General features: G+C 25.4%; 1 protein-coding gene and 2 non-coding genes across 3 annotated transcripts; 2 read left to right on the top strand and 1 right to left on the bottom strand.

Moving 5' to 3' along the window:
- The first annotated feature begins 257 nt into the window (after positions 1-257).
- On the top strand, positions 258-329 carry Trnae-uuc. The gene has a single exon. It is a non-coding gene; the product is annotated as a tRNA-Glu (tRNA).
- Positions 330-803: 474 nt separating this feature from the next.
- Positions 804-875, top strand: Trnae-uuc. The gene has a single exon. It is a non-coding gene; the product is annotated as a tRNA-Glu (tRNA).
- A 7,391-nt stretch (positions 876-8,266) lies between these two features.
- LOC113548626 (thiamine transporter 1-like) lies at positions 8,267-14,566 on the bottom strand. The gene is made up of 10 exons (XM_026949597.1): positions 14,100-14,566; positions 13,885-14,012; positions 13,290-13,460; positions 11,935-12,151; positions 11,131-11,283; positions 10,907-11,046; positions 10,081-10,183; positions 9,052-9,244; positions 8,471-8,612; positions 8,267-8,393 (listed from the first exon to the last, which is right to left on the bottom strand). Exons 2-10 carry the CDS (start codon positions 14,008-14,010, stop codon positions 8,286-8,288), a joined length of 1,353 nt encoding a protein of 450 aa, XP_026805398.1. The 5' UTR covers positions 14,011-14,012; positions 14,100-14,566; the 3' UTR covers positions 8,267-8,285.
- Positions 14,567-14,807: the final 241 nt, after the last annotated feature.

A 14,807-nucleotide genomic window follows, 5' to 3' on the forward strand; every position in this document is an offset into this window, starting at 1 on the left:
TACCGAAATATAATTTTGTATATTTCTACTCTGTTGTACTCAAAAACTTCAATTACATAATGGTATAATAATAGTTTTCGGTCGTTACTGTTGTAGTTGAAAAAAATATAGGTAAATACTAAATATTAATAATCTTAGAATCAACAATCATAACAAAAGGTGGGTGTATTTAAAATTATTTTATGAACGCACAGCGCCACAGCGATAAAAAAAAAATTAAATATATTTAACTTTCGTCGACTAAAGCTTTCAACGAATCCGGTATGGTCTAGTGGCTAGGATACCTGGCTTTCACCCAGGAGGCTCGGGTTCGATTCCCGGTACCGGAATATATTTTTGTAAATTTCTACTCTGTTGTACTTACAAACTATAATTTTGTAATGGGATAATAATAGTTTTTGGTCGTTACTACTGTAGTTGAAAAAATATAAGTAAATATTAATTATTAAATAATCTTACAATCAACAATCATAACAACAGGTGGGTGTATTTAAAATAATGTTCGATCAATAATTTTTAGATATAGCCTCCACTGACTTTTAAATTATGTACCTACTTTACAGTGACATAAGTACATAACGTTTAGACTTCAAATTATTTTTAAAAATGTCCCAAAAAACTTTATAGTTTTCAAAATACTGAGTGTATGACGTTAAACAAATCGCCTTGTTTAATTCTATAATGAGATACCCCATGACATTTTACTCAAACCATCAAGTTAGACGAGAATTTTTTTATGAACGCACAGCGATAAAAAAAAATTCAAATATATTTAACTTTCGTCGACTAAAGCTTTCAACGAATCCGGTATGGTCTAGTGGCTAGGATACCTGGCTTTCACCCAGGAGGCTCGGGTTCGATTCCCGGTACCGGAATGTATTTTTGGATTTTTGATATATTTTTACCCTGTTATACTTTTTAACTATGATTTCGATATAAAATAACAAAAGTTATCAATTGTTACTACTGCAATTATAAATAAAATGTAGTCGTATATTATTAAATCGATAAATATAACAGTTTACAAGTGAGGGTATATTTTAATGATTGTTCGAAATTCCTTAATATTTAAACGTAACCGATACTTTTCATAATATATACGAGTATATCTTAATAAAGGTATCTTTTATTATAAATTATGATAATGTAGGTACAAATAATGTACTGTAAAATGACCAATACTTCCCCCACGAGGAACAGTAATATTTTTATAAAAATACATGTTAATTATAATAATTTTTTTTATTTTACCAATAGCATAATACCTATTATAATATTTTAATCCAAAATAATAAAACTCAAAAAGATTTAATGGATTAAATAAAAATTCATTGATTAATTTACTTCACAAAAGAAACTCTGGTCACGACATAACTTTATGGCTCAAATCACATTAATCGTCATATTTATTATTCTCTAAAAAGTATATGCATTCCCGTTTCAATAATAAGTTATAAGACATTTACCGATTGAGCCACTGCACTGAGTCGTATTCATGTAATATTGTAATGTTCACCATAAAGTTCATAATTTTTAAAACGTTAAATAAACATGCGTGTATGGTTATACATTTATCAATTAAAATTCGTAGTATTTAAAAATGTGTACATTAATGTTTTTTCAGTAATTTAAAAATAAAATCTTTTAATCACCTTCTTCTTTTTTTTTTTTTGGTTATTGAACATTGATTTCAATCCCGAAAAATATGACTGTAATTCAATATCATCGGTACATGACAACACTTTCAAAATCAACGTTCAATCCTACGCACAAAACTTCGTACCGGAAAGTTTAAAAGCTCAGATCCCGTCTTCGGGTGCGACAGTGTAATGCAGTCAATTAACATGCGAGATCAAACGATAGAGCTGCAAAATATCGTATACTGCGATTTAACGTGGTATTTATGTTTGTTAAACATATTTGTGTACTTATGACAACGTTACATTTTGTACTATACTATATTATATTCACTAGCATTGATAATAATTAATCTACATAACAACAAAATACAATAATAATAGTTTATTGGATTATTTTTTGTCTTCTACAAACTATAATATACCTATTATATATTATATAAAATTCATCACTTGTCAAGATGGTAATTTTTAGTAAATAATACAATTTTTTTTTTTTAATTTGGATTTTCTTTTTTCATAGCCCGCTCCAAAACGAATAATAAAAAAATAATAACAGTAATATCATCACGTTGTCGCCAAATTGTTATAATTCGAGAAATTGTAATAACGTTTGAAACATTAATCGCATATTAATTTTATTCTCGCAGTCTTGCACACAAGTCACGAAACCCAAGGAAAGGAATCACACATATACAAACACGCGCACACGCACCACATACATACGCACATTAGCCAGGGGCATTAAATACCGTTTTAAAGGAACGTGTCCGGCAAATGCCTAAAAGTCATTCGTCCAGAAAACGGGATAGGCGTACGTGCTGCACGCCATATACAAAAATATAAAATAATACAGTAAAACCTCTAAATACCAGACACACCAGTCGCTTAAAGTTTGTTCATTATTTAGAATAGCATGGGCGTAGTATGCTAGTATGCATAGGGGCTATGGGGACCACGGCCCCCACAGAAACTTTTGTAGCCCCCTCGGGATGTTTACTTTCATTTAAAAAATTTTATCAGAAATTGTAATTCTAAATGTCTTAATAATTTTTCCTGGAATTCATCAAGGCTTCAAATATTAGCAGTTTAATGTTTATTGACAATTAATATACTTACATAATATATCTATTTATATTTATTATAAACTTGTATGTATATTGTATGTATAATGTAGAATCACTAGAACCTATAAAGATTAACGTCATATTAATTTTTTGGATTTACTCTGTGCGGTCATCGAGTGGTGTATTGTCGTGTTGACCGTTATTTTGAAGGGCAGTTGACCGATCATTTATAAAGGGTGGATATCGGGTGGCTGGGTTGATGGGTGCTGGATTTAGTAAGAAATTGTTATAAAATTCTGAATTAATTTGATATTTAATAAGAATAATAACTTCAATAGTTATACAAAGAGAACACGTACATAGTACTTTAATTATAGCATTCAAAATAAAGTGACACTTTTTTGTTGTGTATAGTATGCTACATGGGTAGTGGGTACTGCGTAAGAATCAAGGGGTGGTAGGTTATTTAAAAAATGAATTGCCCGATAAAATATTTCACTTCACCACGCCATTGCCGATGATAATATTATGACGGTAACGGACAAAAATTATTATTTGTTTATTTCAGAATTTCTTTCGAAACTGGTCTCTGCTGTTTTCTCGTGTACTGTGAATCACACACTCCTGTCTTTTAATTTTATTTTAAACATATTTCATACATTTTTATTTTTTAATTAATTTTACTTTCTTTGTTTCTTTTTTTCTTGTTTAAAAAAAAAATATTTAGTATATTTAATATAAAGAAAAAGCCTGTCAGGAATTCATTACCACCAACTAAGGACAATGAAAACTTTGCAGTGGATGATCCAAGTCCAATAAATAGAAAAATTAAAATTAATAATTTTTCAATACTGAATGATCTTTTTCTTTTATTTTCTTGTAGTATAGTTTCATGGGGGATGAACCGTTTGCACAATACCTACTTAACTCAGTTACTCCCAATACTGGATAATCTTAACACTATTAAACCTGAACATTCTGAAATTGCTTTAAATGACTCATTTCAGCAAAACTTAGGAACTTTAGAAATAGGGCCGACTCAATTTATACCAAATGTAAATATTTTATAAAACTTGATGACAAAATATTTCTTGTCTACCTATATTAAATTAAATTTTTTAGATAGAGAAAAGTTTGAATTAAATTTTAAATATTTTTGAATTTACAGTTATTCCAAAACAATTAAATGGAAAACAAAACCATTGATTTTCTTTAAATCACTATGACATATATACGTAGCTTAACGTATAAACGTACCTATAGTGTTAAACTAGAATCGGTGTTCTGCTTTTACTGTCGAATTTATAACACCAATGCTAGCAATTTTAATAGCAACATGACTTTTGTTAAATCGAAATTTCGTAACTGAAAAAAGTAATTTCTAAATAAACTATTTAAATTTAAATTAATTTTAACTTAATATTAATTTGCAGCTAGATGGCAATGATTCAATATTAATTCACCACGCACAATTTAAAATACATTTAAAATTCATGGAGAGTTGGTTAGGTTACTCTGAAAGTAAATCAAATATCAAGACTTCATATTAAAAGAATTATCACGTGCAACAGAATCTGAAATGTACTTGCAAAAAACCACAAACGTCTAAGTCTGATTTAATAATTTAATTTTAATTGTTTTATATTTTTTTTTTTATGTATAAAATGACAGGTTAAAAAGGAATCAATAATAAATTATTTTTCCTAGAAAATGTTCTCTTTTCCTTTAATTTAAATTAAATATATTTTTGTACTATATTTTTCTAGCTCTATATAGTCCCCACAGATAATTAATTATACCAAACTATGCCCATGATTTAGAGATATCCGTTACGAGAGATTTCACTGTATAGTATTATTTAATTATATGTGTAGCAACGACGTATATGTTAATATAATCATGTGTTAAATACCTAACCAACCGTTAAAAAACAATTACTCGGTATCTAAATTATAAATATTCGTAATATTCTATTCTATTGTATTTTGTTGTTTTGGCGTTGCTTATTTTCGTGTTAATACAATATTTGTAATTAAGAATTTACGTTTATAATATTATAACCCATAACATTCACCATATGTGACGTATTATGATAAATTACATCTATACCTATCATAATAAAATATAATAAATACATGATTTATATTACTTATAGATACATAGTAATACATGACTTTAGAGTTACACACGACAATTCCCTCTACCACAATAAGTAACCCTAAGGGATCATTCATTTAACGTAAAATAATTATTTTATTACATAAAATAACAATTTTGGAAAAAAAAATTATTTTTTAACATTTTTTATCGCTATCATTTTTAAGTTATTCAGTCTTTTGAATAATATCATACCTACATTTCAAATATTACAAAAAAATGATAATTCATTTAATTTTATATACTACATATTACTTAGTGACAATAATAAACAACTCACCGTAAAATTTCCTCTAGGACATCCTTTCATGAACTTATTAAATATTAAAAGATGAATAGGAATATATCTGCCATTAAATATGAATATAATAAGTTTAGTAATAACAGGTGTCGAATTTTCAATCCTATTTTTAATTTTAACATACAACGTCATATATTTTATAATTTATATTATAAGCATTTTGTAATATTTATATACTAAAAACTAAAATATTAAATATATAGTATAGGTAGGTACATCGTACATCTATATTATGTACCTACCTATTAATACAAATGGTTATCTATCCTGGATAGCCTAAAATTGCTCTGATATATATTTACAATTTATATTAATATATCTATATGTAATCCTATACTACTACTCGTACTTAGTGCATTTCTAAATACAATTAATAATAATATAGACATATTTTATTTTGGCTTTTGCTCCACTTTTTTGATTGCGCCCTTAGCACGGGCTAGTCTCGACAAACCCTAGTTGCGGCTCTGTGCTTATGCCATTGCTCGACTATACTTTAACGTATTTTTTATATTGAACATAAAATTAACAATCAGTGATACAAAATGGAACTTTATATAATAGCTTTAGACATAGGTATCTTCTATAATCTACTTGGGGAAAACATAGATTTGATCTTAACGTTTAGATATGACAAATCTTTGTATTATTTTAAAATTGATTGGATTCAGTTTATGTGCAATACAGGGCATTTATTTCTGTTAAATAACTGTTGTAAAGAAAGCAAATTAAACTCTTTAGATAGTTGTATAGAAGAATTTATTTTGGGTTTGTTTAATATTATTTTTGGACTGTCGGTATTTTGTTGCTTGCGATAATATTTAAACCACCCCATGCAGTTATAGGTACCATATTGAAAGATTGACTGTTTCATAGCAAAATAAATCATTCGAAATGTTTGAATATTTTGTAATTTTTTAGCATTTAAATATAAATAGGAAGTGTAATCTTCGTATTTTCATACTTATGTAAAAATCTCATTTTAAATGCTGATCAATAGTTTTAACTAGATACTTTATATTTTTTTCGTTCTATTAATAATATTGAATGTACAATTATTTATATTACAATTTAAATTGTGAATTTTTATTTAATTAAAGTTTGGTTAGGTTCTTTAATCTTCTGTAAAATCTATACAATTTGGTTTTGTATCTGTAGTCTAATCTTGGAACATGTTTTAAGAATCGTGTATTTATTAGAATATCTATTGTATCAAGGGCGTTATGGTGGACTTCTTCCCAATTGGTGTACCAAAACCAAAAAATAAGTAAAACCGTATCGTCTGCATAAAACAGAAGTTTGCCGTATAGATTTAAATTCCCTTAAGAAGTTTTATATTAAATACAAAATAGGTTACAGAACTGTTTTTTGAAAGATCTAGTGGTACCTAATGATGATTACATCAGTTAGAGTGTTAGATATTCTAACTTGTTGTTTCCTATTGGTTATTGATTAAGTATGTTCACAGTAGAATAAGTGGTCTATTAATTACCCCAATATTTAAGAATATTTATTAGAGTTTAATAAGATGTGCTGTTAAAAGCATTACTATAAAGTATAAGATCTAAGAAAATTTCTAGTGTTTTGAATTTTTTATTTAGATTTTAATAAATACCCATCGATATTGCTGAATGTACCTATTTAGTTGTAGATAAATCATTCCTTACATCACAGACTATAGGATTTAGGCAAGATTGAATTTTCTTCCAAATACATGATACAAGTTTTGATACCCATAATATTTTATATCAAGCGCGTACACGTGGAGGTTCAATTGTCTCCTCCTCCGAAATTTCATGAATATTATTAAATATAGGTATGTTTTTAAGTAGTAAAAATGGATTTTGTCATTCTTGTTACAAATGTATGAAAATGTATAGCCTCCACCTCACCCCACCCACCCAGCACTAAAAATAAAAATTAAATTATACCTATGGCTTATTTGTTACCTGTATAAGACAAAATGTGGTATTGTATTTATATTAATCTGATTTGGACAGATACTATTCTGACCTCTGCACTGAGAGGAAAAAACCACATTTACTGTCGGATGGACGAAAACGGTAATTTAACAGCCCTTCGACCGACATTAAAGAATTTAACTTATAGTGCATGCGTGACAAAACCAATTTAATCTGAAACATATCCACAAAATTACAAAAATATCAAATACAAACATACAATTAATGCACTATAAATTAAAAAAAAATTGTTTTATTTATTCCAGACAACAATAATAAGAAAATGAAATAGCTGACTAAGTCGTAAAGTTTATCACAAAACAAATTTAGAACAAACAAAAATACCTACTCAAACATACAATATAAAAAAAAAAAAAACAAATAAATATCTAATGCTTACTTTCTAAAATGGGATAAATCGTAAAAGATATAATTCAAAAACTAAGTGAAATAAAAATAACAAGTAGCCTGTAAAAAATAACAATAATAAATATGAAATGGCAATTAATAGACTAATAAATTAACCTTAGCATAGACGCATAGCCATTAGATGGAAAAAGTCAAAAGTAAGCTAACAACTAACACTGCAACCACATTTTATCAAAACATTTGAGAAATGACAAGAAAAAAATAGTATAGGTACTTAATAAACTACGTGAAATCTTAAAATCACAAAAACCATCGATCAATCATAAAAAACAATTTTTATACCTAAATCAATTTAAAATTTAAAAAAAAAAGCTAAGTAGTAAATATTAATTATACCCAATAACTAGTTATAAAAGTTAAATAACATTAAATAAAAAATGAAACTTATTATACCTATTTATGTCTTATTAGCTTGTGCCGCTTATGGCACACATATAATTACTTATGTAATAATATATTGTATTATTTGTAATAGTTATTATTTTTATCTTTTACATCTTGTTAATTTTTTTAACCAAAATGATTTGAGTTCTTCAAGATCATTTATTGAATAATTAATAAATTCTAAATAATTTTTAACTAATAATAACTAAAAATAATACTTGAGGTAATGATGTATAATAATAATTTGTGACTTTTTTTTAAAAATTTATTTTCATAATTCTGTGTATGAATTTATATCAATAACTAAGGAAAATATTTGAGGTAATGATGTATAACAATAAATATATTATCAATAAAAATCAGTCGGCATATATTTTTTTTCTTTTTGTCCATCAAAAAAATATATAATCAAAAATATGATTCCAAGAATACTGTACAAACCACCAATGAACAAAAACTAAAACAAAATAATAATTACATACATACAATAATTATTTTACATTCATGTAGAATAATATTATATTTTTTACTTACTCTTCCAGGAACAGTAATTTCTAAAAAATTAAATTGAACAAAAAAAAATGTCATAATAGCTGACATAACTAAAGAACCTAATAAATTAAATCCTATTATAAGGGAATAACATTGACTTTTTAGATTATTTGCTATTTCAGACCTAAATATAAAAAAAAAAACATTAGAAATTAAACAAAAATGAATAAAATGTTACAGTATATTTATCAGACTATTGATAGTATCCTCACTCAAGACCTTTTTTTTTTATCAAAATTACCAAAATTGTTATATACTCCTATTATGTATTTTTAAAATATTTTAATTTTAATTTAAACTTTAAAAACGGCATACAATTAATTGACTAGAAAATATACTTTGCATTGGGTTCAATTATTTATGTATTCAAATAATTCACTAAATAGCTACTTTTTTCTGAATAACTGTATAGCTTTCAAAATACAGAAAAAAAAATCATTGAACTATAAACAATAAACACCCCTTAATATAATCTTTGTTATCACCTCAAACTATGTGATATAGTTAACTATAACAATACCATTTATTTGATAATTTTTAAATTTAATAAATTATATACTCACAAGGTTATTACTAATATTGCTTCACTAACTAGACCATATAATATATATGACAAATATATTAATTGTATATGCTCATAAAAGTAACAAGATATCATGAAAACACCCATCAAAATAGAACAAAATGATGTAAATATATCACCATAATAATTCCAATCCAATTGCAATTTACCAATGAGATACGCACCCAAAGCTCCTAAGACATAAATGTATTAATAAATAATAATAATTAGTACAATTTTCATTGTAACATGTTTGTTTTATTTATATTCAAGTATATATGACAGACGAAAATATAATCAAATACTATTTTATACCTTATGTCCTTATAAATTACACTTATATATTTTTTTAAATTTGTCAATTTCAGTTATTTTTAGATTACTTATCATAAATTGTATAATATACCTTGCATACCTATAATACTGAGCTGGCTATTTTTTAAGGTATCATTATATCAAATATGTCTATAATAAGTTGTTACTTATCAAATACAATTTTAAAGTGTGTAGAACACAAGTTGTTATTTTATTATAAAGATAATAATCATCGATTTATCCATGTTACCATGTAAAAGGGTTTATGTATTATTATTATTATTTTACTATATTATAAATGTATAATCAAATGATTTAACTTGTCTTTCTCTATATTTCTTCATTATTGATTTAATACCATATGCATGTTTTTTTAAACCATAGAAAAATTGTAAGAATGCATCAATAATATTAACAGACATTATTATGATGATGGCAATATAGATTTTGAAAGTGGTATATTGGAAAAATTTAAAAATTCTAATTTTACCTAAATAATTTGTGTCTTTAATCCAAATAAATTTATTGCAAAGCTGAAGCTATAAATTAACTTAAGCTAAAGTAAAAAAAAAAATATGATATCTGAAATATCTATAAAATTTATATTCAAGTTTTAAGTAGTATTATAAACAATTAATCAAAAGGTCTATCAGATACATATTTTAAATTAAAAATACCTAATTAGTAATTGATAATTAAATTTGAAAATACTAACCACACAATGTGACCATTGATTCAGCAAATCCATTTGACAATACATCATTATTACCATGTTTATTGACGACATATGAATACAGTACATTCATATTATTTAAAATCTATAAAAATTAAAAAATTAAAATATCATCTAAGTCACTACCAAAAAATAGGTTACAAAATATTATTGATGGGTTGCTGTTTATAAACTAATAAAAAATAAAATATTTTAATTATAAAAATAAAATAAATAAATTATTTTTAACTATAAATTGGAAAGATAAATTTGTTGTCTTATCAATAAATTTGTTAATGATTGTCGATGTATCACAGCTCATAGATACTCATAAAACGATTATCTATGCAGTTGAGCACTACAAACTTAATTAATTTCATTATTATAATGTGTACTTTTTTATTTACTCTAAATTTAATTTTAATAAAATACATTAACTATTTATCCAAATATTTTAATTTAAAAATTATCTTTATATTTAGACTAAATATTTATTCATCATTCAGTATTACATTAAAATGATATAATTAATTATAATATAAATTAATAATATTACTATATAATAGTACACTTATAAAGTTTTGATTTTTTCATGATGTTGGGAGGGGGCAAACTATATAACATTAGTACATAATTTACTAGTATAAATTAATCTTTCTAGAAATGAGTCAAATTTATTTTTTGGAATAAACATAAATAATTATAATGTGTATAATATATCTTGTTAAATTACATAATTTATTTTTCATTAGGTATGAAATTATAAAATGTGTAAATATTTCATAAATAATCCTATTAAACCTCAATTTTTTTAAATTTTAATAGGTACCTGAACATATGCTGCCATGCCAAATATATACCAAAGAGATTTTTTCAATATAATTGTTTTAGAGAATGAAGTCTTAAAATCCAACCATATTTGTTTCAAAACAATTATTATCATATATTCTTTATCTACCATGGTATTACCTAGATTTAAATGTTTATTTATTGTATATAATTTTAACTATTAGGGTTAGAAATTATAGTTTTTTATTGTTTACGATTACCTACAATGTTTGATTTTATGAGAATGAGATGTAATTTGTTCACTATTTTTGAGAAGCGTAGTCTTTTCATTTGGTAAATATGTCCCTAAAGGGCCTGAAGAATTCCTTTCATTAATAGAAGGAAATAAAAATGCCCATAATGCAGCCAAGAACATAGCTGAAAAATAAATAAATTTAGGTAAGTCATTAATCAAAGTTACATTGACATACTACACAAAATATTTGATAATGAATAATTTAATGCCGAATTTAAAAGACTTAATAAAAATGTTATAATTTAATATTGTTACATACTTAAATCTTTGTCATATATTTTTGTTTAAATTAAATAACACAATTATAACAGGAAAATTTAAAGGTAAACAAATTTGATCTTGAAACTGATAATTCAATATATTGATTATGATTTATATAATTTTATAAGTTATCCAAATTAGTATTTAAATAAGTAGGAAAATAATTTGTTCACAATATATTATATTATGTATTCAAAGCAATACTCCATTCAATCATAAGGAAATAAGTAATTGAATAACTAATATTTAAAATAATTGAATTTGTTTGTATCACCTATGTCCTATACTATCATTCACGTAAAAATATAATCGCTCTTGTATAGTTATAAAAATATGATAACTATTAATTATTATAATATAAACATTAAATTTGATATATATATCATAGAATTAAATATAGGTATATCATGATATTATTTAAATAACTGTCATTTAACAATAGGAAATTAAGTAGAATCTTATAAATTAAATAAAAGAGTATAATTAAACATAATATACTGTTAAATACTAACCAAATGCATTACAGTATGGAAGAGTTGTGTAACTTCCTCCACTTGAGCTAACTATAATTTGCCCAGAAACGTCTCCAAAGAATTTTCCTAACTCCAAACCAACAGCTGCAATGCTGGCAGACTTTTGAAAATGCTTCCTGTCTTTGATACGAGCAAATAAATAACATGATGCTACACTTGTGGCAGAGTATGCTGATCCATAGAAGACCATTGACACCTTTAATTTATACACAAATAATAAATAAGCATGTTATTCAGATAGCATTATACACAAAAATTATTGGAATCAGTGTTAATCGGTATAATATTAATTTTTGGAAGAAAACGAAAAGCAGGCTATCGTTGTTGTTGTTGTGAATGAAATTTTAGAACACCTCAAACAGCTTAAAAATATGTTTAAGCAATATTTCCCTGGAACTCGAGAGATATTGGAAAACCGTGAATGAGTATTGTGTCCATTCTTGGCTTATACAAAACCTTCAATCCTGTTTTCAGCCAAATAGGAAAATTTGATCGATTGGACTTTAGGTGCAAGATTAAAAATTCCTCCAACAAAAATTTGTACGCTGAATTCTGGCTAAGTTTGATAGACAATATTTATGAGGTTTTGAGCAAAAAAGCAAAAAAAATCCTTTGCTAATACATACTTATATGAGTTAAGATTTCCTGTTTACACTGTGACTAAAATCAAATACCACAATTGCATCAACGCAGAACATAATCTTTGTCTCCAATCGTGTCAAAAATAAAACAGGACATCTCTAAACTGTTGCAATTAATGTTGCCACAAACATCTCATTAGCAATGTTATTTTTTTCACATTTATAATAAATTCTCTTTTATCAATATTTTTCATTATTTTTTTTCAAATACAAAAATGTATACATTTTAGGTCTGATGTATTCTTAGAATGTTTAAATTTTATTATTATTCAATAAAATTATAAAACTAATTATCAATGAGAATAGTGTTGATTTTTATAAATATTCCTTGACTCCTTGTAGAATTCACAGCAGCCAGCAGGACACCATGGCTGAATTTAGTCCAAAAAAGACATTGCCGGAAAAAAGTTTGAGAACCGCTACATTAAATTAATACTCTGATAAAACATTGTCTTTAGAATATTTATGATTACTATTACCTACTATTATTACTTCCACTTATTAGAAAATTTTAAGTTTTTCATCATAAAAAAAAAATTTTATTGAAAAGTGTTATTTTGGTACTGTAATGGTTAATTTTTGTCAATAAAAAGTATGTCCCCCCCAGCTCGTGGAGTTAACAAGTGCATGCCTATGCAAATACTATAATAACATTATTATATTAGAAGTATATTTTTTAATATTAATACTAACTTTCAATTCTGTTAAGCTTGGTGAACCCGCCATGAGAATATAAGCGATACATGAGCATAATGTTAAGAATATGACCACCGTCTTGTATAGAAGATGGTCTGAGATGATTAACATTATAAACGTTGCTATAAGAGCAGAGTATGATCTTAAAGATTCCATCGAGTTAGCAGCCTGTAACACAACAAAATGAGATTACATTATAAACTCCTAACCATGAGTTAACGATACAGTTGTATTAATTACAAAAACAGTTAGTAGATCACACAATAGTAAATAATCAATAAGATATAAGAATATAAAAATCTACCCGTATCAAAAATTAACAACATTTTAATAATTAAACAATTAAATCATATACTTATATGATGTCGTCTGCTGTCATACATTGCATTAAGTACTTACTCTTATTTTTGTAAAATAATGTGTGAATGACACTCTCTATAATCATATACCATTTTAAAGTTTACACATAAATACATAGTTATTACAATTTATCTAATAATATAGTTATAAAAAAAAAATATAAAAATACTTTTTTTATTGTTTGAAATATTTTAGACAAAAATTTAAAAAAAAATGCTATTTAAATATGTACCTCTGAAAGAGAAATGTTTCCATTTGGTCCAGTGAGATAAGCTGTTAAATATGGTTCTAGGGGCCGTATTTCTACTAGAAACATAAAAATGGCAACCACATAAGTAATTTTTTTCCAACTTTCCATGACTGTAACACGTAAGTACAAACATTATTATAAGCCAATAATTAATTTCAAAATCATTAATTACACAAATATTTATAATTTATACATACCTAGACACCTAAAACTATATTCAAGCCTTAAGAGTAGTAGTTTAGAATTTGTGTATAATTAATGCCTATTAAATGACCACTATTAAATTATAAGTACTAAACTCGTGTATATTATTTTTAGTTTAGTAGTTTTCTTGAATTTTCCAATTGTTCTTATTATCTTAACTGTGAGTCCACATACAATTTTAAATCACTAAAAACTACACCAAGTCATTACCGGCTATAAATTAAATTAGGTGTTCAAATATGTTAACAAAAAAAATGTATCGAAGAAGTGGTCTGATGCTCATAGTGTATTCATATAAAACTAACTTATGCATAGTACAATCACATTTTTAATAGACAAAAATAAATAATACATTATCTACTACTAACTAATTAAAATTGTAAACATATAACTATGACCTATGTATTGTTTATTTTAATTAACTATGTAAGTATTAACTACTAATTATTAGCATTCTGTTATATTTATTAGGTAGGTACCTGTCCATACTACTACCTAATACTGATTACTGAGTAATACCTATTCACCTATAAGGTATAGGCAGTGTAGGTGATGGTTGAAGGACGTGAAGCCATAAAGGTAATATAATATTATTATTACATAACTACATAAACATTACACAACGATACTGTTTATAAGTTCCAATAATCAAATTACATTCTATAATTTTTTTAATTTTCATGAATCATAATTGTTATTAA

This window comes from Rhopalosiphum maidis, chromosome 1, assembly GCF_003676215.2.
Source record: "Rhopalosiphum maidis isolate BTI-1 chromosome 1, ASM367621v3, whole genome shotgun sequence".
NCBI lineage: Eukaryota > Metazoa > Arthropoda > Insecta > Hemiptera > Aphididae > Rhopalosiphum > Rhopalosiphum maidis.